This window comes from Gobius niger (assembly GCF_951799975.1).
Source record: "Gobius niger genome assembly, chromosome: 3".
NCBI classification, from domain to species: domain Eukaryota; kingdom Metazoa; phylum Chordata; class Actinopteri; order Gobiiformes; family Gobiidae; genus Gobius; species Gobius niger.
In genome coordinates this window covers 14,440,087-14,464,304 of record NC_136854.1, presented here as the reverse complement: position 1 = coordinate 14,464,304, position 24,218 = coordinate 14,440,087, and the positions used below count along the sequence as shown (strand labels likewise).

Below are 24,218 nucleotides of genomic sequence, written 5' to 3'. Positions count from 1 at the left end.
TCGGGGACACTGACCTTATTTGGTTGTTGACTTTACTTATAAAAGGGCAAGATCAGCGGCCCAGGTGGCTGCTGGTTAAAAGGTCAATCGTTTGTTACTGTGTCAATTGGACATCCTATATTGTACATTGTGGAACTATTCATGGAATAAAGGAACTGGTCATAAAAAATAAAAAAAAAGTTTGGCACAATTTATGACATGTCCAGTTCACTTTGTTGACAGAGAGCATCCAAGTGTGGATAAAGACGCACTTTCCATCTGCTGCCGCACAGTTCAGCCAGAGTTCAGCTGTGTTCAGGTTCACCCTCAGCGGTTCACTCCCAGGTCAGCACCCGGAGCCATTTTCACGTGGTAAAATGAGGTCACCCCGGGGTGCTCACAGGGTCAAATTTATGATCCAATGCCAGCAGTCGTATTTGACTTCGTCCAGTCACACAGACCTTGCTCTGTTTGTTTTGATGCAATAAAAGAAGCCCAGTCAGTACCAAAGTGACGCCCACGATTGGCGGATACACCCATCTTTACACAGCCCACACAGCTTTATATGGTGTGTATTGAGTGGTGTTCCGGCTCGCATCTGGATATAGTAGGATTGCATTGTGCGTGTTTTCTCAAAGCACCATCATTACTCAACTCAAATCGTTTGACTCATTGAAAGAAATTGAGTGGATTGATGGAAAACATATCCATATATCTGAAAATCGAACGCATTGAGCCTCATATCGTACATTGGATGACTTTGATATGTTCAAGTACGCACAATAGATTAGTGTTGATTGTTGAATGTGAAAGGGGGGCCAAATGCATGTTCAAACGGATGCATTTCAAAATTTACGATCAGCATGTTTTTGTATGTCAAAGCATAAACATCAAGACACAGACATTAAAGCAATTACAGTGCGAGGAAATTTCTCACATTTCTGCCTAAATTGGTCTCTAAATGTGGTCTGATCTTTAATGAAATCATAAGAATGAGTAAACAGTGGGAACAAAACAGCCCCAAACCATGATTCTCCTGCACCATGCTTTACAGTGAGCATAGGGTTTTGATATTGATGGGCTGTTCCATTTGTCCTCCACAAATGACGTTGTGTGTTCCTCCCAAACTATTCGACTTTGGTTTGCAAAAGAGGTCTCAGATGCTCCACAGCACTACTGGAAAAATATACTGTGGACTGATAAACCCAAAGTTGAATTTTTTTGAGCGGAACTTACACTCAAAGTCATGTGTGGAGGAACAGCACACCAACATCATAACCCTATCCTTACTTTGAAGTATGGGGCAGGAGAATCATGGTGTGGAGCTGTTTTGTTGCCTCAGGGCCTGGACAACGTGCTGTAGCGTGGAATAAGTAAATGAACCCTTGTATTAAATATCTGGCTGATCCTTCTTTTAAAGCAATAACTGCTTTTCTGTAGTTGCAGATTAGACACTCACAACAATGAATCTTGGACCATTCCTCTTTACAAAACTGCTGTCGTTCAGTGAGATTCAGGTGGTGTACTCACTTATTCCATGCTGTCCTGTGAATGTTTAGTGGTATTAGCCTGGACAACGTGCTATCATCAACGGAAAAATTTATATTTTGCAGAAAGATGGTCCAAGATTCCTCTTTACGAAACTGCTGCAGTTCAGTGAGAGTCAGGCGGTGTACTTACTTATTCCTCGTTGTCCTGTGAATGTTTACATGTTATGACCCCCAAAAATATGATAAAATGTAAATGTTTGGAATGCATGAGTTTCAGCAGACACTGTTTACTCATTCTTGTGATTTTATTAAAGATCAGACCACATTTTATGAGCAATTTAGGCGGAAAGGTAATAAATTCCAAACGGTGCGCTGTACTACCTTTTTCCTCCCACTGTAGCTCCATAACTTCCAGGGCTCATTTTGATCATCTCCACATTTATACGGGTTTCCATGCCAAACCTCAGACAACAATGTCAGACTTTGGAAAAGGCTCATACTGTTTTCTTAGTTTAACTGTTAGAGATAGTTCTTTTAATAAGACAGAGAGCTTGTTTACCTGCTTCACTAGTTTAGATTACTTGCTGTAATCCTCCACAGAAGCGTCATGTGATGGTGAAGTGGATGGACAGACAAACAACTGACAAACAAGAGCAATAAAATAAGAAATATCGCAAGGTGATCACAAATCAGCCATATCAGATCATGACAAGAGGGAGAACCGCATCCTGGACATCTGTGCTGAAAGCAACAAGTATCACGGCTGGATCAGAGAAGCCATCGAGATCAGGGAAACATGCATCGACATTGTATGAACCGGGACGATGGAGCGTCTACCTTATTCCACACTTGGGACGCCGTCCTGGAGAAGAAGTCAGTAAGGGGTGCAAGTTCTCTATGTAAGCAGCCTACGACACGTCACAACACCAACATGCGATCTTTAACAATAATGCAGATTCAGAAAGCTTTATTGATCCCAAGCAAACCTCAGAACATTTCACAAACACATCACAAACAGTCACTGTGTGTCAGTCCCAACAGTTCAGACAGGAGTAAATGCTCAAGATCAACAATAGATCAAGAACAATAACAGAATGTTTCAAATCATCTATATGTAAAAACACACTCCCTTCAGAATTCAACAGTTCAATGGCAGAGGGGACAAAAGAGTTGGAGAACCATTTAGTTTTCCGAGAAGGTACATAAAAACAACATTTTAAGCGAACACTCTGAGGACAGAGCATGGAGAGGCTGACCAAAGATACATTTAGCCGTCTTTAGCGCCTGCTCAATGATCTTAGAGCAGGTTTTGACTACAGTACACACTTTTTATGTCTTGGCTTTTCTTTATTTTCAACATTATATACACACTACAATTCTCATTGAAGGCGTTAAACTATGAATGAACTCATGGGATTATGAAGGAAACAAAAACAGATGAAATAACTCCAGATATATTTTATATTCTAAATTATACAAAATTACCGCCCTTAATTCTTGGCATTTTCTCCATGAGCTTCATAAGGTCGTCTTCTGAGATAGCGTTCAACATGTTCGAGAAGTCCAAACCATTTCTGTGACGACATCGTGAAGCTAACTGAGCAAATGTTAAAAGTGTAAAGCAGTAATCAAAGCGGCAGACGGCAATTTGGAAGAATTTAACTTTTTTTTGTTTAAAACACAATTCCGTATGTGTTCACTCACAAATGAACGGCTTCGATGAGACTCTACCATAGGAACAGTTTTGAAATGAAAGGCGAAACGAATACATTTAAAAAAAAGCGTTTCCAAACTTTTGGCCTGTACTGTATGTTCTGCAGGTCATTTTTATCTTTCACAGACAAACCCTTGAACCTGCAAACAAATGAATAAGTAAAGAGGCTCTCTATGAAACAGCAGTGGAAGTGGCCGAGAATCCTTTTATTTACATTAAAAGAGTTCCGTTTCCTTCAAAGGCAGATTCTTGGCTGACCGGTGACACGTTTAAAAATGTCTGTACTTGTTGTGAATCCAAGTACCAAGTATATTTGTACTTCTCCACCACTTCAACCACTTGAATGACACTGCTGCCCAGAGAGGACGATCATGTCCTTGAGTTCTAAAGGAAATAGTCCACACATTTTGTATACTGTACATACACAGTATTTTATGAAATGTACGAGGCAAACGCTGTGATGTCCAATCGTGCTTCCAAATGCCTGAATACTTCATAATGCTCCTTTTGATGCTTCCCAACAGAATAGAAATAATATTTGCCAAGGTTTATCCCAGCAAGATACCAGGAGACGTCCAGTGTTTATGCACAGGTGCAGATAAGACCCAGCTATTTTGCAAAAGATTGTTTATACTCATTCATGCGGGTCAAAAACGCGGTCTCGAGATGTCTGTTGTGGTGGTACTTCAAACATCCTCTGTGCAGAACCAAAGAGATTGTCAAAGTGCTATATCGTTCAACAAACACAGCAGCAGCGTCATTTGTTCAAACACATTTCGACTGCTGCCCTAAATGCACTCCGGGACAGTCCAGACTCCAGAGAGGGGTGTACAAGAGGACAAAAGGAATGAAATGAAATGAAATGAATGCAGAAATACAGTATATGCTGGGGCTACCCCCACACAAACATTAGTTTCTGTTTCATGCTTTGTTTGGGTTTTTGCAATAACTGCCCCCCTTAGCCTGGTATTTCTTGTAGTTGAACTTCAAATGCAAAGGCGTGTACAAAATATCCGTCTGATTCATGATGCAGAGAAAGAAGACGAGAGAGATGAGTTAAGATATGACTTTGTTCATCTCACAGTGGAGAAATGTACGTGTTAAAGAAGCTCCTAAAACACATAATAAGGTAAAGATAGTTGGAAAATGTGCCAACAAAGAAAAACAAGGTAAATTTGCACGTGATAATGATGCACCATAAACTTGGAAGATTGAGCAGTGCAAACAAACAAACAATTCAATGCAATACTTAATGTTCTTTATTAAGCAAACGTAAAGATACAGGATCAGAAGAATTTACCGTACTGAAGTAAAGTGAAAGTATCAGATGACATTCTTACTTAAAGGTGCAACCTTTTTCTGAGAAAAAAAAGTTGATATGTGAGAAAGTAGTCTTAACTTATATAGTGCTTTTCCGCCTACATTAGTAAGCTCAAAGCATTTGATAGCAGGGAACCACTCACCCATTCACACACCGACAGTAGACACTAGGGGGCAAGGTGGGTGAAGTGTCTTGCCTAAGGACACAATGACAGTGTGCACGTTCAGGTCAAACGACCCGCTCTACCATCTGCACCACTGTCATACATGCTAATACACAGCCACTGGGTCACTACAAGGTCAAATACACACATATGTCAACAGTTCTTTTCCCACATGAAAAGTTACAAAATGCACCTTTAAAGGGCATATCATGCAAAATCGACTTTTTGGAGCTTTTAACTATGTTGGTATGTTCCTTATCAAAAACACCCCCAGAGTGGTTTTTGACATTCACATAGTTCTAAGCAATCCTCCTGAATCCTGCTCTCTGAGCAGCTGCTCCGCCCTCTGCTGGTGAACGACTGACTTTCTCAGTTGTGTCGTCACAGCGGAACGGAAGTGCTCGACGTCTGTAATGTAATGTCTTAATTCTATGCTTACGGCCTGATTATATTAGCTTTTACATTATTTCTGTGGAGAAAACAAATGCACCCCCTGAGTGTCTGAACAGATGTCATGTTTGCTTCGAAAGCTGTGAAGGAGCTCTTTCTAACCTACTCTGGACACCTGTTCTTTTTTCTTACTTAACGTTAATGTGGCGAAAATGCGTGTTTGGCTACGAGAGAACAGACTTTATTCAACCATCAAGTAGAGGCCACTCGTCAGAAGTTGAATTTCTTTCCGGGATTCAGCGACTTTCAGCCAAGATAGTGTTTTTCTGTGACTGTCTCTGATGGATGTTTGGTGAACCTTCGCCTGAATCAAAGTGGATTAACTTTTAGAACCAACGCGAGTCCCATATTGTAAACACCTGATCTGCTGTTTTTCAAGGTCACAGACTGAATGTGTTTTTAGACTTTATTATGGCGAAGTTTATGATCAAAATAACTTCACTGCAGCTTTAGATTTACAGACGGAAAGGCACAAAGAGGTCACTGTAGAAATAAATGAGTTTGAACCACAAACTAAAATACTTTTCGTTAAGTTCAAAGTAATCATCCAAACTCCAAATGTGGGGAACTCAAAAGTATTCATTATAAAACATCAAGAAGCAAAAGTAGCTTTTACTAGCTATGTGTACTTTTAAGGCCTAGACCTTAAAAGACAAAGACTTCTTGGTAATCTCTGTGTGATGTACTTGATGCTTGGGCATTTAAATGTAATGTTTGTAGGATTCATTCTTAATGGTTTAAACATTTTTTACTTGGGTTGCCTTAAGCTTCATGTAAGGACACAAGCACACGTTTTTATTATGTGAATCTACTGGAGGCTGCATCAGGACTTGACTGGGGTCATATTGCTCGGATTGTGGAAGAATAGAAGAGACTCGTGGCACCAGAACTAACCTTGGATCTGCACCACATGTCTTAGTTCCTCCTCCTCTGTTGCCATTAAAAATAGGCCTCAGATAATTGTACTGTCCTTTTAATCCAGAGGTCAGTAGAAAACGTATTTGCATGGTGGTTTGGAAAGATCATGCCTTTGAGTACACAACCACTAGATACAACAGCAGACATTATTATACATGTAGATTACAGAGGAAAAACTTTCTATTATGTGTAAGACTGTTGCATATTGCATTTTGAATATGTATGAGAATATTTTTCTTGAATCTGTTTCTCCACAATTGTGTATTGTGTATTCTGCAACTGAGAGGGGGGTCTGGGGGTCTCACCCTGGACATTTTTTGCCAAACAAAAAAATTCCTTTTGTTTAGGCCTTTCAGAATGCTTGTACTCTCTCTGCACGTCAGTATTTCAGTTTAATTATATGTGTCAAAATCCCTCCAAGTCCTGCGCCATGCTCGGCTGGTGCGTTTCAAATTCTGAAACACACAATATCAAAGCTAAGGCACCCCAAAGGTACTTTAAAGCATTAAACCACACTCACACATGCGCCTAAAGTCAGGATCGCAGGACTTTAGCCTGCTGGGGGCACATGTGTGAATGCAGCTAAAGGGTCATCACATAAACAACTTACTTTCCATAATATTTTTCTTCTTTTACCGTACACAGGTTTGATTTACAACTTCACTTCAATGGCCCATTGAAAGCAGCTCTGGGTTCAAACTGTGTTCATCATGGCACCATCGATTTGTTAGCATGCCTAAAATTTCCCTTCAGCTTTACATTGAGTAGAAAAGTGTATTTTTCCGTACCTCATTTAAGCTTGAAAATGTAACAAATGCAGGCTTACAAATCACAATTATAAATGATATGTTCACTTAAAAGACATAAAAATGACATGAGGGCATTTGAGTGCAAGTAAATTATTGTTGAAAAAAAACACTTTCTCAGAACAGATTAGCATGGCATTCCTAATGGGATCTTTGCGGGCGGATTAAGTGGGCTTTGGAACTCAAAAGACGGTCACAAATGCCTCCATCTCACAAACAACATGTGGCCAAGATTTCCCCACAATAATATGCTCCACTACTGAGTTCGCATCGCGTCTGTTTGACAGAGGTCTAGGATTATCGGCCGGGATTCACGGAAACGCTGCGTGCCTCCAGGGAGGACACTGTCAGTATACTCTCTGTTCATCCAAAGATAACAGCCAGCGTTCTCACTGCAAATCAGCCGCGATATAAAAGCAGCTTTGTTATTTGAAAGAAAGGAAAATCCTGGGAAAATACAAAGTGGCAATCTTCCCTGGAGGCTGACTATTTTAAACTATGCAATCTACAATATATAAATGGTATGGTAAATATGTAATAGAGGACATATCACAAATACTCGACTTATCCTGAGCAAAGACATACCTGGATATTTATTTTACCGCTCTACTTTGTTGTTTCTTCTTCTACTGCTTCTAATCTGCATGTCCTCATTTTTTTATCTTTTTTGCGCCATGACAACACAAAACTGTTCCATTTCTTTTTAACCTCTTACCACCCGCCTAAACCAAATGCATTCTGTCCTCTTTGGCTGTTATATAGGCCTGTGTAACACCTCATTTGAAAGCTAAGACCCACAAAACTGATCTTTTTCCTCGCATTGTTGCTGTGTTGTGTCACCTTTTGTATGTTATTTTTTTCTTTTCTTTTTTTTTCAGAGTTTTTTGTCACTTTTTGTTGAATTTTTGTCACATTTTTGTTGAATTTTTGTCATTTTTTTTGTTGAGATTTGTCACTTTTTGTTGAATTTTGTTATTTTTTTGTTGAGTTTTTGTCACATTATGGTGGAATTTTTGTCACATTTGTGTTGGATTTTTGTCATTTTTTTTGCTGAGTTTTTGTCACATTTTTGTTGGATTTTTGTCATTTTTTTTGCTGAGTTTTTGTCACATTTTTGTTGAGGTTTTTGTTACTTTTTGTTGAATTTTTGTCACATTTGTGTTGGATTTTTGTCATTTGTTTTGCTGAGTTTTTGTCATATTTTTGTTGGATTTTTGTCATTTTTTTTGCTGAGTTTTTGTCACATTTTTGTTGAGGTTTTTGTTACTTTTTGTTGAATTTTTGTCACATTTTTGTTGAATTTTTGTAATTTTTTTGTTGATTTTTTTTACAATTTTTGTCACATTTTTGTCACATTTTTGTCGTGTTTACATCCTTGTTTTCTTCTAATTTTTTGTGGCTATTTTGGTGCTTTTTTCCCCAAGAAGCTTTTTGATTAGAGTAAAGCCAAACTGGAGAAAATAGGATCCGTTCAGGTGGGAGTTAAGAGGTTAAAACCCATGGATTTTCTTTTTTCTTTTTCTTTTTACTGTTCTACCACAATGCTATTCCCACAACAGTCAGCAGAGGGAGCTGCAGGCCAAGTCAAAAAAGCCTAGTTGCGTTGTATTCAGCGGTAATTTTGACAACATATTTTAATTTAGTTTCAGCCGTAGTCTTTTGACGAAAGTGTAATTTAATTTGAATGAATTCTGGCTTACGTCCTTGGTGATGAAAATCTTTGAGAAAATTATTTAAGAAAACATTCTCTCTTCTGAAGACAAACTTAATCTCCTGCAGTTTGATTATCAAGCGGGTAAGGGTGGGGACGATGAATATTCCTTTTAGATAAAATGCACAAACACTTGGACCTCATTCTCTCGCAAGAATTCTTTTTGCAGATTTTTCTTCGGCTTTCAATAAGATGCAGCCCCATACTTCCATTGAGAGACTATCCTCTATTTTTAAACTGTCTGATCAATTCTTGATGTTGCTCTTAAACTTTTTAACCGACCGCATTCAGAGAGTTCTTGTGAACGGTCACATGTCTAACACTCTAGTTTCAAATACAGGGATCCCTCAGGGCTGCGTACTATCCCCATTGCTCTATATCATGTATACAGACAGCTGCAGGTCTGTCCATGAGAGCAGTTACATTATTAAATTCTCCGATGATACTGCGCTATTGACCCTTTTGCTGAATTTAAACTTTCTCGACTTAAATGTGACAAAAACTAAAGAGCTTGTTGTTGACTTTAGGTGGAATCCAGAGCCCCAAACCTGGCTTCATCCACGGGGAGGAGGTGGAAAACGTTGACTCTTTTAAGTACTTGGGGGACTATTTTTGATTCCTTCCTACTATTTGATAAAAACGTGGCCAGCAGCGAGTTCACCTGATGAGGAAACTGAACTCTTTTAATGTATCAGCAAATATTTTAATTAATTTTTATCATTCTTTTATTGAAAGTGCAAATAAAACCTTTGCTTTTATTTTGCAGGTTTGACGGTCTGTCTGTGAAAGATAAGAACAGTCTGAACCACATAGTCAAAGTGTGTAGTAAGATTTCTGGCGTGCATTTCAAAGACCTTGCCTCACTCTGTAAGAAAAGAGTCGATTTTGGGTCAACCAAATCATGTTTTGCGGTCGTGCTTTACTCTGATGCCCTCCGGGAGGCGATGTGTCATCCCAGAACAGAAAAGAAATCGCTATTCAAAGTCTTTCATTCCGACTGCTGTCAGAAATTGAAATGACAACAGCTGGGAAAGTGTTTATCTTTCTTCTCTTTTTCCTCATTTTTACTGGTCCTCTTGTGTCCTGATGCAGCTACAGTTCATGACCTATGTATCGAATGTGGTAGTATGTCTCCTTTTGATTGTTTGGATTGTTTTGTTGTGACAGAATTGCCCTTTGGGATGAATAAAGTTGCTTTGATTTGATTTGATTTGTCGAGATAAAATTGCATCTAAATGTAGTCGACTAAATTGAAGACGAATTTAGTCAGCTCTACATGTATAATATTTATTGTAATCATTCTGTCTATTATCAAGGTCCTCTGCTTCATGGAGCTGGATTTAGTCATATTTTAGTCGACAAAAATATCTGGACATTTTAGTCACAGTTCTAGTCTCATGAAAAACTTTTGATTTTAGTCCAGTTTTAGTCAGCAAAAATATTACCTTGACTAAAATTATGCGTTGATCATTTTGATGAAATGAACACGGATGATGATTATAGTTATTATTGTTAGCTATAATTATCTATTTGTTTATTTTTCTAATCAGAAGATGAACAATTGTGAAACATGCGCTCAAACGTTTTGTTGCAGCCGACACTGGAGAAAGTGCAACACTGGTCAGTGCGGTCTGATGCGGCTTTCGAAATGTGTTCAGTTTTGTATTTACCCATGATGCAATGTAAAACAGGAAGTACAGATTAGAGCACTGCAGCAGTCTAAGAAGAAACAAACATGAACCTAAGTTTTTCATGGCAGCTCGGTGGCACAGCCGTAAGGTCCCGGGTTTCTTATAGGTACTCTGGTTTCCCCTACCACTAAAAACATGTACAACAGGCCAGGATGACCCGAGAGTGTGTCCGAGAGCGTGAGTGTGGGACAATGGACTTTCACGGCCAAATAAACAAAACAAACAACGCAAATTACAGAACCACGTTATAGCACGGTTAAAAGCTCAAAAAGTACATTTTGCATTATGTCTCCTGTATGGGTGAGTTAAAGGGACTATACGGAGTTTAAAAATGTTTAAGCTAAGTATTTTCCTTAGTTTTTACTACATTTTCCAGCCATGTCCTGTGTAAAATGAGCCCAGAGTGCCGTCATGCACGAGCTTAATATAGAGAGTGCAGTTACGCGTAAGACCTGAGGTGGCAGTAGTGAGCATACAATGACCAACTTGCATCTAGTTTCTTTAAAGCCACACCGCGAAGAATTTTACCCAATAAATAAAATTGAAATACAAGCATTTATTTTATGACAGATATTTTCATCACAGAAAAATACCTCATAAATGTACAAACAAACATTTATGAGGCTCACCCCTGCTAAGATATGACTGTAAACTTTACTGGGAGTGGGTACGTCTCCAGCTCGTCTCCATGGAGATGTGACGAAAGGCAGTAGAATTTGGGATTTAAACAGGTTCTTTTCTCATCCAAATCCATTCTTTTATTACACATTGCAGCAACAGCATTTTCTGTCTCATTAGGAGCATGTTTTGTTTTGCCGCAACAGTATAGTCCAAAATGTTACGCAGTGTAGCTTTAAAGACTTGGCTAACTAAGAGCCCCTCCCTTTGTCACAGTGAATATACTCTGCCATATAACTTTCTGTGTCGCGGTTCATGACGACACAGAAACGACACATAACTTTTGTTGAATGTCCCTTGAAAATCAAGCGTTCAAACGGAAAAGATCTATTGTAAACTTGGATTATTTTGATATAAACAATCTTGCAGACAAATAGGACTGTTTAACAGAGGTGGGAGACAAAAGTCAAATGACAAGTCTAAACTACTTACTTGACCAAATCTCCAAAAAGACTTGACTTGACTTCGGACTTGCCTGTTTGTGACTTGAGACTTAACTTGGACTTGAGGCCAATGACTCATGACTTGCTGTTATTGTAGGCTAACTGTAGAAAGACAGGATTTATTGCGCAAAACCAGTGCATCTACAGTATGTTTACATATGGTAATGAGCCACATGCTTTTTCCTCCAGTCACAGCGAGTCTATAAACAATACAGCGTGAACAGGCAGGAGGAAATGTGCGTTTCTTTGAAAGCATTAAATGTTTGCTGCAGTGAGTGAAGAGGTGAAGATTCATTGATATTGAGGGCAGTAAAACATTCAAGACAATGGACTGTAGCTATGGCACAGACAGGCAGCCTCCAGAAGCAGGTCACGGAAAGAGCTGGGTTAATTGACAAAAATCTTTGGGGCGGTTTGGTGTTTTAAGGCTTTCACTCAAAAGTTAAAGTATTTAGTAGTTATTTTCCACATACACACAGAGCCCTGTAACAATGGGACTGAAGGCTGCACAGAATCTACTTTGAGCAGGGGCGAATCCGAGTATACAGGGGCTGGGGCATTACAGGGGAACCACTGACGAAAAACGGTCAGAAACTAACAAAAGTAAACATATTATTGTATATTTATCTTTCAGACTGCAGGGAAAAGCAACTCATGTTTAAAAGTCTTATTTTTTCTAGACTTGTTTAGGCATTTTGTGATTTATTCCCACCTTCCACCCCAATTTTCAGATAACATGAACTATCATATTGGCTTCTTAAAATATGTCGAAATGATTCAATATTTCAAAAGGCTCTTCAAAAAAGACCCCTAAGTCCCACCACTATCATAAGCGGCAGGCTTCTTTGTGTGTTGTGACCTCAAGGGATTGCGGCCCATTCTATGCTTTCCTAGTTATTTGTTTCAGGACTTAGCTGGAACGTACGTCCCGGTCCACGTGGAGGCGGTTTGGTCAGATCTGGGAAATGACAGCGTACAGTGCTTTGAGTCATGGTTTTGTCCTGACGCAGCAGGTGGGTGGTTGGGGGGCGGGGGGGGGCTGGGGTTTGTTTACTCACGAACCTTTCATCAGACACAGCACCCAGGACCTTGTTCAGATAAATATCCCACTGCGCACCGCGGCTTCTCCATTCTCAGCAAAGTCCGAGCCCAGGCAGTCACATCAGCATGGGACCCTCTATTCTCCACGCCACTGTGGGACTCCTGTTCCTCCTCCACTCGGCCAACGCGGTAAATAGTTTCACCTTTTGTTTTTTGTTTTTTACTATGAATGTCAACAATTTTATTCATTTGCTTATTTTTTTATTTTATTTCAGCAAGTCAGAGGAGACAACCTGGCATCATGCAACATGAATGACGGTTTTGTAAGTTCTATTTACTTCATACTATAACGGGCCGTAGTCTAGGGGGGAAACAAAAACTTCCCAATTCTAACCGATATCAGGAGACTTTCTTTAATTTAGGGTTTCCTGCAGGCTCTCGAAAAGCCTTGAAAAGCCTTACATATGATTTTGTACATAAAAGGCCTTGAAAAAAAAAAAAACTGCTGGATTGGGTAGTCTCAGGATTGAAATGAAAAATGTACTCATGTGATAAGATTTTTGTGCATTGTCTATTTTCAAACCAGATTTTGTGGCTTTCAAAATTCAACAACACAATTTGAGCATGGCCGCTTCTAAATTTGGGGTCAGGGCAATACCAAATGGTTTTTTTTGGGGGGGGAGAGGGCCTACGGTAATGTGGCAAATTTCAATGGAGCAATTCTTTTTTTGTTGTTTATAAAAAGCCCTGTACCAGATTTGTTATTTTTGTTGAAAGAGAGAACATTTAATTTGTCATTTTTGTGCAAACTCATTCTTAACTTTCTTAAAACAGTGGTTCCCAAAGTGGGGGTCAGGATGATTTTGAGACAATATTATTTACATTTCTGACATTGAATTTGATTTATTTGTGATTGAAAACAGCATATTTTAGTGAAATTAATTTGGGGGTCCCGGCCTGGAAAGTTTGGGAACCCCTGTCTTAACCCATTAACCCCACCTTAACCAAGTGCTGCTCAGCTTTGCCCAAATCTAAAAGGTTGCAGTCTATAGGCCAGAGTAACACCTCATTTGCTGAGACCCACAAAACTCATCTAAAGGGATCTATCTGTTCTATCACTTTTCCGTCAGTTTTCTGTCACTCTTTTGTGGCTTATTTTGCTGCATTTTCGTCACTTTTTCCATCGCTTTTTAGATGCATTTTTGTCCTCACTTTCATTTATTTACTTTTTGGCTCTTTTGACACTTTTTCAAGAAGCTTTTAGATCTGAGTAATGCCAGACTCGGTTCAGGCGGGGGATAAGTGGTTAAAACACTACTAACATTCCCCCTCTTCACTTGGATCACTTTCTAAGCGACATTTTACAACATGCAGGGTCACTTTTCAGGGTCACTGTCACAGAAACGCTAACAGAACAAGCCTGAAAGCTCATTTAATTGATATAATTACATGCATAGAGTTATATTCCCCCCCACAAATGTCCAAGTTTACAATATAAAAAAAAACAAAAAAATCTGGTATATGGCCTTTAATAACCAATGAATTTCTACAGCAGGGGCACATTTTGTATCTCTATTTCTTCTTGAATTTGTGTATTTTTTTTACATATTATTATTGATTTTGTATTATTTACAATTTCTTATTTATTTCTACGTAGGGAAAGTACTGCCCCACCACATGCGGGGTTGCCGACTACTTGTTCAGGTACCTACCAGCCGTCAGCAGAGACCTGGAGAGTATGGAGAGGGACTTGGAGCTGATCGCCAACTTGACCACCGACGCGGAGGAGAAGGTGGTTTTCATGAAGGATTCGGCCACAGCGGCGCAGAAGAGCTCTCAGTCTGGTGAGGACAGGGGGGTGAAATGGTCGAGTGCCTGTTGATACCTGAATCGAAAAGATTTTTTTCTTCAAACCAAAAACTCACAAACGTTGAACCCGGCCACTCTGTTAGGATTCAGAATAGATGGACAGATGTAATATAATGTAGCGCTTTGTGTAGCTTGCAAGTCTTTATTAAAGGAACAGGCCACCGTTTTTTCATACTGAGATATGTTCTTACCTGAGCTTAGACGAGTTGATGCGTACCTGTCAGGTCTTTATGCGTGCCCTCAGTCACGCAAAACAACCAAAGATGTTGTATGCATTTGGCCTCTCTCGGGATATTCCTATAGCTCCAAACGGGGGTGAAGTTGGAAGCTACCACGCTCTTTCACGGGCACGCACAAAGACCAGACAGGTACATATCAACTCGTCTAAGCTCAGGTAAGAATATATCACAGCATGGAAGAACTGTTGCCTGTTCCTTTAAAGGTTTCCATCTTTGCAAAGGTTTTCGGATGTAGTGATCTAAACGTCACGTCAAAGTCATTTTTTGATATTTGTGAAGCAGAATTAAAGTATTGCAATTGTTGACCTATTTGTATGGAATGTGAGGCTGGGCTGTATTTATGCTGATGTTCATGAATGAATACACATAATGTACATGTAAGCCGATAGACACAGACGGCATCTCGTCATAGAAGAGGGCGTGGCCTCGCCGAGGGGAAAAATAGAATCAATCACAATTTTTCACTCTTTTTAGCCATTTTCTGGTGGAATATGAACTTATTTATCACATAAATACAGTCAAGTGTAAATCGGGTTCATATGGATATTTTCGCACAGCAGATTGTTCAGTAGAAGTGAAAAAATGGCAGTTGTAGCTAGCGCTAGCTAACCATTAGCATTCTCTGTTATTTGTGTATTTATGGGCTGTTGAACCACTTTGCTCCTCTCCATGTCTTTGTATCTTTATTTAGTTGAAAACTATATTCATAATTCAGAATTTGTTAAGACGTTTTTGAATAATTAGAGAAAGATTACATTTTTTCTAAATTGTTTTCCCCCTTAACTGTTTTCAAACATGACCATATATGTGCAATTCCAGAGATGCCGTCTGTATCTATTGTAACCATCGGTTCATTTCTATCGGCTGTCCCACACTCTCACTTAAACACACTTTCATTTATCCTGGCATGTTGTACATGTTTTTAGTGGTTGGGGAAAGTGAGGAAGCACATGCAAGGCTGAGTTCCCTCACATACGAAAACTCAAAACAAGTACTACGTGTTACAATATTGAATGCTGGCGATTATTGAAACCCATGCAGGCCTTTTCATCACCTTGGGCAGATATTTTTTTGTGGTTCCTTTGTGACTCCGAAGCTAAAATGTCCAGAGTATTTCAAAAAAACCTTTGACCCTTCTGACCTATAGGCCTGCCCTCAGCGCCGGCAAACCATAGGTCCACACAATCACAGCTGTGTTGTATCTTTGAATGGTCTTTGTCCATGTGTTTTATTGCAGACGGTTACATCAAGAAGTCTGCCAGCATGTTGGACGATGTGCTTCGCTTTGAAAAGACTATCTTTGCGCAAGAACAGCAAATATTGTAAGTACCGATGTACTCTGGAATAGAAGTTGTTTTTGTGTCTCTCTGTACACCTGAAACACCCACGGCTCGTCGCCCACACATAGTAAACAAACTGTGGAGTTTGGACAGAATCGGTCGCAACCGAAATTCATCACACTCCATTTATGAGTAGTTTGTGAAGAAAGAAAGAAAGAAAGAAAGAAAGAAAGAAAGAAAGAAAGAAAGAAAGAAAGAAAGAAAGAAAGAAAGAAAGAAAGAAAGAAAGAAAGAAAGAAAGAAAGAAAGAAAGAAAGATGCTGTATACTTAAATCCAATACTTTAGGCCTGAAATAATCTGAAACTTGTCAAAACAAAGGAGGTTAAGGTTAATTCTGAATTAATTCAAATTATTTGAATGAAACTCTTTTAACGTAATCATGTAACATTAGTTCAGTTTAGCTTATTTCAGCAGTTCGCATCCTTACTTTTTTCTAAATTCACATCATTATACAGTACATTATTATACAGATATGTAATAGCCTATGCATTTACACTTCACAAAGATACAACACAATACCACATGAAGACAGTGCCCACAGACAACAAATCAGAACAAAGTATTGTATTATTTATAGAAAAGTGTCAACATAGCATGTATATCAAAGGAAATGACAGGACTGAAGCTGGTGTATATGGCACACAGTCCCCATAGAGAATTGTTACAGAAACAACATCTCACCTTCATGCAGTTTGAGATTAAATGTATTACATGATTCCTTTCTGGTTTCCCACTTACAACAGACTGTAGGAGAAAATATACTTATTATTAAACTATAATAATGTAAAATTGGGGTCTTACACAGGTACAAATACTGGGTGCAAGTGCTCATCTATGATCAGGCAACATAATAAAATCCAAAGATGTTAGGAGTTCAAAAACCTTTACCAAACATGGCATGTTTAACTTTAATTACATGTTATGTTATGGGTGTTATTTCCTCATAAAAGCATGAATTAAATATTTGTTTTCTGTATTAAAAAATCAAATATATTAGTATGGCTTTCACTTTTTTACATACTTACTCCAGGCACAGAGTGCAATAGTCTGGTACTGCTCTGTTGGGAATTCCCACAGATGTATTAACTGGACCTGACGCTGATTTGACCAGTGGACGCTCCAGAAACTTTTTTTTTTTTCTTCCTTTAACCAGAATGTAAAAAAGAATTGTGCATGTGCAACTTACAGGGCACCTAAACTTTCAAAAAAAACACGAGACGGCCCAAAACGTTAGAATTAAGACATATTTTCAGCAATTTGCACCATCCAAAAGGCGGCAATTTTGAGGCACTGGGGCTTGGATCTACAACAAAATAACACAACACTTTTTGAAATATGACAAACACATTTCTCTAAATGCTTTACTCTGCCCCTGTCCCACCTTAAAATCAAAAGTCCGCAAACCAGGCGACTGTTATTGTGTCCATAAAGACACTTCTTCCATCCTGCTTTTATTAGTGATTGTTGGGGTCCGGGGAGGTGCAGATGGAGAACCACTAGCTTCCAACTTTGAGTGTCTGCAAAGGTGCTGTGTACACGGCTAATGCATGATGATTCCTATTATTATGTGCCATTTCCAGAGAACTGCAGAATGTCCTTACGTCCAACCAGAGGAGGATGGTGGAGCTGGACAAACTGTCCTCGCAGCTGAAGCAGAAATGCCAAGAACCTTGCAAAGACTCTGTGGAAATCCAGCCCACAACGGGGACAGGTAGCACCAAAAGAAACAAAATCAACACCACCATGGCGACAGACTGTTCCAGTTTCATAAGCGCTTTCTCAATCTCCTCTCATCTGGATGGTTAGCCTTGACCACTGTTTGGTTAGAGTCACCGGTCGATATTCCACTTTGCTGCAAAGTAAACACACGCTCGGGCTTTATAGAGTTGTGACCTGATTTCGAGAAAATAGTTCGCTCCAGGGCTGAATGATTTATCAAATTGGAATCGCTATTGTAAGTTCGCACTTAGCGAATCGCAATGGTTGCAGTGAGACAATAACGGCTAATACATCGACAAACATGTTGCCTGAAAGGCGCATTATGTTTCTGAATGTTTTCTAACCGGGAGCGATAACACTTGAGAGACCGACGTATAAACTGCTGAACAAATGCAAGAGTCATTCCATTTCAATTTCATTTCAGACAATGTGCAAATGCAATTGTAAGAATTATTTTGTCCCCCCCCCCCCCTTTGTGATTAGATTGTCAGGATATTGCCAACAAAGGCGCCACCACAAGCGGCCTGTACTACGTCAAACCTGCGGCAGCCACGGAACAGTTCTTGGTCTACTGCGAAATCGATGAATTTAGACGGGGCTTCACCGTGATACAGAGGGTAAGGAGATGTCCTCAAAAGCATTCGTTTGATGCTTTTGAAAACATGACTTATTTAGATGGGTAACATCTGTTTACATCTAGTGAAGAAATGTTGGGAAGAAAAGTTATTTGCATTGGAATTGTTAAGCTACTGGTGGGAAGTGACATAGATAGAGGTAAATATATCCAAAGATCTTTAACAAAACTCTACAAAGGACGTGGCCATAGTTATACGTTGGAACGGCAATACTGGCGGCCATTTTGTGACTGGCCCTTCTTACCCAGTGCAATGTAAAGAAATTGAAACCCCACTTATTTGCGTGATGATGTTTTGATCGGAGTTAGTTCATGACTCTTTGATAATGGTGACTGACTGTGTCATATCTGGCAAGACATTTTTATTTTTGCAGTTTTTCAAATGTTATTCCAGTTTGACAGAGGAAAATCCATGAACAAATGTAGCTAAAGTCTATGCCTCCTATAACACACTTCAAATCATTCACTTCCATTTATATCAAATATAACATCTGTTTCGTACTTTTAAACAGTGTTTCTGTACTTTTTAACACGACATGACCAATATTTATTAAACATGTGACAGAAATACAGTGAATGCTAGCCACTGGAATGCTAACCATCTAACCCTGGGTATGAATGGAGAAAACAAAGCTAATACGGCTAAACAACACGACTAAAAAAACGAGACATTGCAAAGAAATGACATACTGACTGAGATACCTCGAACCAATCACAAGCGATGAGTGTATGTCACATTCTGCCGTTGAATCCGTCATAATGTAACTGCTGGTTTTGCATCGGTTGCTATAGGGGTTAGCTTCGCTGGCCAGTCACAAGATGGCAGCCACGTTTGCCACGTCAACGAGTGTCATGTCCGATCTAGAGTGTTATTAAGTAGCTTTGTCATGTTCATAGCAGGTTGACTCATTTCCCATTGATATAACACGGTCGGCACGGCAACAATAAAACCTTTTTTGCCCCTATCTATGTCACTTCCTGTCTGTGTCCAATAAGGAATCACAAAAATGGTCAAACTATAAAGAAAGCTGGAAAAATCTTAAATATAATTGTGTTAACTATGTTTTAGCAGAGATAGTGTCTAATGTTTCAATGTCTAATGATGTCTGAATCTCACAAGAATTACTTAAGATTTGTTTGGTTTAATTAACTAATTTATATGAAGCCGTGTCTCCTTTTGAACAGAAAAAAAAGGTTTAAAATCTTCACCTGATTTGTTTCATTATTTGACCACTTGTATAGGCACTTACCTACTACGCAAAACAGACTTTTATGGGGTTTTAACCAGGTTATAGTGTTATATCTTCATCAAAAACATACCCAGAGTAGTGTTTTGTTTCATTAATCGTGCATATCCCGCCTGTTTCCTCTGCCACACACACAAAACGCCAGCCCACACTCTGTTGTACGTCACATGGAGATGACCATTATCTTATTTATTCACTGTATTCAGCCCATTTTATAAGCCAAATAAGAAATGTAGCTCAGGCTAGACCAGCAGCTCGGCCATAAACAAAAGATGGAGCAAGATAACGCTATTGCCTTTATAAAACATGTCCCTAATTCATAAATGCTTTACTCCCAACTGTTGCCAGCAGAGGATGCTAGACCCCTTAAGTCCAGCGTACAAGGATTAAGTTATTTTGTGTGTGTTTGTGTGCCCGCAGAGACGAGACGGCAGCGTGGATTTCAACAAGAACTGGAACCAGTACAAGAACGGCTTCGGGTATCTCTCTCCGGACGACACCACGGAGTTCTGGCTGGGTAATGAGAAGACCCACTGGCTGACCGTCGGATCCACCATCCCCACGGTGCTGCGGATAGAGCTGGTCGACTGGGAGGGCAACAAGAGGTACGGCCAATAGCGGATTACGTAAGACTAGCTTTGGTAAAGAGAGCAAATATGACCCTTGGTATGACACAGGCTGACAGACTATGGTGAGGGTGATTGTGGAGAGATCACCACTTCAGTTTTAAAAGAAGAAAACAAAAAGCAGACAGGACAGTGAACAAAGTGTGTTATTTTTCTGTTTGTAAACATAACTGCACGTTTTCAGTTTTTAATGATTATTCATTCAGAACGATCTGTAATTGCATTTTAGAAACGAGACCTAAATATCTACATTCTGGTGTATTGTAAATGATTAAAAAATAGTTCAAATGGTCCTTTTGCTATTGCCAACATGGGTAATTTGTGCTTTAAATTGTGATTGAAATTGTGTGCAATTGAAAGCGCTTGTCTTTTTCAAATGTTACTCACCACATGAGTCAAAGGCCTGAGGAGCATACATTTGAGTATGTGAGAGAGAAAAAAATGGAAGTCTCTAGCTCATTCGTGTGTGGAGTTATGTTTTTTTTTTAAAGAAATAACCAGTATGCTTACTCCAGCTTCTAGGGGCAAGCCAGACTAAAAAAAGGAAAGAATTCCTCTTGTGTCCAGCAGAGGGCACTGACATAATAGACACATACATTATAAACAGTCAGTCTGCTCCAGGGCTGCTGTGGCTACAATAGTAGTTTACCACCACCAAGTGTGGAATGAATGAATAATGACTACAATGTGGCACTTTGAGAAACTTGTGACGTGGGCTGGTATAGCACAATACAACTGTAGACGTTTAATATTATTTATTAGGCTCCAGTCCTGTCAGGCTTTTCACAAAATCAGTTCTATTTTAAAATTACAGCTCATTATTATTATTATTATAAATTTACTGAAAATGTTTTCTCAATAGTGTTTTGCTGTTTACATAAAATGTGGTCCGCGACCTGCCGTGGGAGCTGAATTTCAACCCACGACCAAAATTTGTTTGACACCCCTGACTTAAAGGGATATTTCAGGATTTTTGACATAGGGCCTCATTTCCTAGTTATCCAGAGTGTTGTTGATTTTTTTTTTTTTTTTAATACATGCAGTCCTTATATTTGAAGAGTTTAGTGGTGCTTGGCTAGTGCTAGGCTAGCGCATGTCTATGCTAACTAGTAGCCTGCATTAAAAACCTCTTCAAAATCATGGGGTAGTCCTCCAAACGTTGCCATATCTGATTTGTAGAAAGCTCCTTTGTGAATTCCACGTGTAGTAATGCCGGCCGCAGGTAGACCCGGTAACTGAGCAGATCACGCCGCCGCTGCCTGGCTTACAAGCAGGAAGCTGATGCTGCTCAAAGTTATTTTAAATGCAAAATGGTTATATTTCAAAAATTATTCAGTCAACACAGACATTTAGTAGTGATAGTCTGGTGTTATAAGTGATTTTCCTCAGGTGCACTGTGCTTGGGTCAGACTGTTTTTAATGCAGGCTACTAGTTACCATAGACATGCGCTAGCCTAGCACTAGCCTAGCACCACTAAACTCTTCAAATATAAGGACTGCATGAATAAAGAGATAATAATAGCTCCAGAAATCAACAACACTCTAACTAGGAAAATGAGGCCCTATGTCTAAAATCCTAAAATATCCCTTTAATGTTTTTACAACCCACCAAACCCCATTGATGGCTATCGTCAGCTCTATAAATTAAAACCATTGTACAGGTAAGTCTAGATTCTAGTCCTATTATATCATGTTCTCAGATTCTAGACACTCTTTCTAAGGCCGCACCTTGCCACTAGCGGGTGGCATCATAATTATGTCAGCTGTGATGTGATTCTTGCATTAGTTTGCCAGCTCATATTCCTCTCAAGTCTCTAATGTCAAGGCTCTTTGCGCACTATGAACTAAATAATGCTTGCCCGAAATATCTGGCATTATCCGACGTTTTCTCGCCAATCTTTTGTCCAGATACGCGGATTACAACATGTTCGCCCTGAGTCCGGAGATCGACATGTTCCGTCTGACGTACGGCTTCTACATGGGCGGAGACGCTGGAGACGCTTTTGCGGGCTTTGACTTCGGAGATGACCCCAGCGACAAGTTCTACACCATGCACAACGGGCAGCAATTCAGCACCCAAGACAAGGACAACGACAAGTACGACGGGAACTGTGCCCAGCAGGACGGCTCCGGCTGGTGGATGAACCGCTGCCACGCTGCGCACCTCAACGGGAAATACTACCAAGGTACGCAACTCCTTTCAGTAAATGCCTTTCCTTGGGATTGTGTCATCAATACAGGAGCTGATTACACAACTCGCATGATTTCATTGGTATTAATTATCATTCAAGTTTCCAACATCATGTCAGAGATTATCGACCGTTTAGACATTGATTGATCTGAGAGTGAATCCCTCAGTTCGCGGCACGGTGGCCTCTCAGCAAGATCCATTGATTTTTTGTTTTTTGTGATGCTCTGTCTGTGGAGTCTCTGGTTTCCGCATCAATAAAAGTGTTTTTGTAAAGTTCAATATGAGCAGTCGCCTCACAGGGCTTTCCAAATGTTGTGGATTTGGTTCGAGAATGAGACACATATCAAACAGTGAAAAGGACAGTGAAGCAGCAGATGGATCACTGTCCCCAGGCCTCCCTCCTTCTCACCAAGGGAAGGTTCAATGCTACTGCAGAATTGTTATTTTTTTAAAGGGGGGGTATTAGGCAAAATCGACTTTTTCAAGCTTTACATCATGTTATTATGTCATTCCCTCATTTAAAACATGCCTGAAGTGTTGCCTTGGCACATTCACGTATTTTTGAGTAATCTGTAAAAACTCTGATGGCAGCCATTTTAGGGATAGGTTTGCCTGAGTCCTCCTAGGAACGCCCCCACCTCCTGGAGACGCCTCCGAGCTTTCGTCACCAGCCGAGTAACCAACCACTGCTCCTCAGCAGAACCCCCTCCCCACTGATGCCACAGACAGCGTGTGGAGGGGGCGTGTCGGAAAGGGTCAGAGGTTCTTAAAGAGACAGAGGCCTATTTCAAGACATTCGCTACAGCCATTTTGAGAGAGCAATTTTATACAAGGCAGTTATTCTAATTTACTGCATTTACAGACCAACAGAAGGTTTGGTCAACATTGTAGTGTGCTATAGACTGGTGCTATGTGATTGAAAAAAGCACAACACCCCCTCTTTAAGCTGAGGTTGATTTTGAATCGGCATAAGGGGATTCAGAAATGTATTTGACCACAGCCCTAGTGTAAAGAGATTCTTGGGTTTGAGTCACAGTCACTGCTCACCAACAGAGGGCTGTAACAGAACTGTCTTGTGTCCCGTCGTCCAGGTGGGAAATACACGGCGAAGGATGCCGGCGAGTTTGGCTTCGACAACGGCATCATCTGGGTGACCTGGCACAACCGCTGGTACTCCCTGAAGGAGACCACCATGAAGCTGATCCCCCTGACCCGCCTCGCGGCCGGGGGAGGACAGCAGGGCGGCGCGAAGCAATTCGGAGGACTAGGGGCCTAAACGCCAGCAAAAGCCTTCATTAAATGATGAATGCTCCCAAACTGTCATTCGAACATGTTCCTTGTATCTGTCTGTTCTGTTGTCGTGTAAATGTCGGGGTTTTTTTCTCCTTTAGCGTAAAAAGTGAATAAATGTCTCCTTTGTACTAATAAATCGATGAAAAGCATTTGAGGAGGGAAATAAATATGATCGGACACTACCTACTAATACGTTTTGTTTGCCTTTTCTATTTTTATTCCAGGTGATGTATTGTTTTGTTATTCACATATAAACTGGAGGAAGAGTTCCTTGACATAAGAAGCTGTTTACTTGTCATTGTCACTCCGGCCAAAAGGTTCTACAGCAGGTTAAAATAGAACTTTTTGTCCGGAGTGAGCAAAGGTCCGTTTGGAGAAGAAAGGGCACCGAATTTCATGAAAGCGCTTCTGTCTAGCTGCTTAGCTTCGAGATGGATCCATCCTTTGGGGTTGTATTGTAGACAGCGCCATAGGGAACATTTCTAAGGTAGAACGAAGAATGTATTCAATTAATTTCCTCAAAAATTCTGGAGGAAAGCGTGATACCATGTGTGAAAAAGCTGAAGTGGCAAAGCAAATGGGCAATGATTGTAAACACAGCTCCAAATCCACGATGAACGACCTCAAAACATCCAGTCTGAAGGTTCTGCTGTG

The 24,218-nt window shown here is 40.0% G+C and overlaps 1 protein-coding gene across 1 annotated transcript; it reads left to right on the top strand.

Annotated features, from left to right (window-relative positions):
- Positions 1–12,445: 12,445 nt before the first annotated feature.
- Positions 12,446–23,630, top strand: fgg (fibrinogen gamma chain). The gene is made up of 9 exons (XM_079554163.1): positions 12,446–12,594; positions 12,681–12,728; positions 14,063–14,249; positions 15,751–15,835; positions 17,435–17,565; positions 18,057–18,190; positions 19,875–20,059; positions 21,989–22,266; positions 23,363–23,630. Exons 1-9 carry the CDS (start codon positions 12,532–12,534, stop codon positions 23,545–23,547), a joined length of 1,296 nt encoding a protein of 431 aa, XP_079410289.1. The 5' UTR covers positions 12,446–12,531; the 3' UTR covers positions 23,548–23,630.
- Positions 23,631–24,218: the final 588 nt, after the last annotated feature.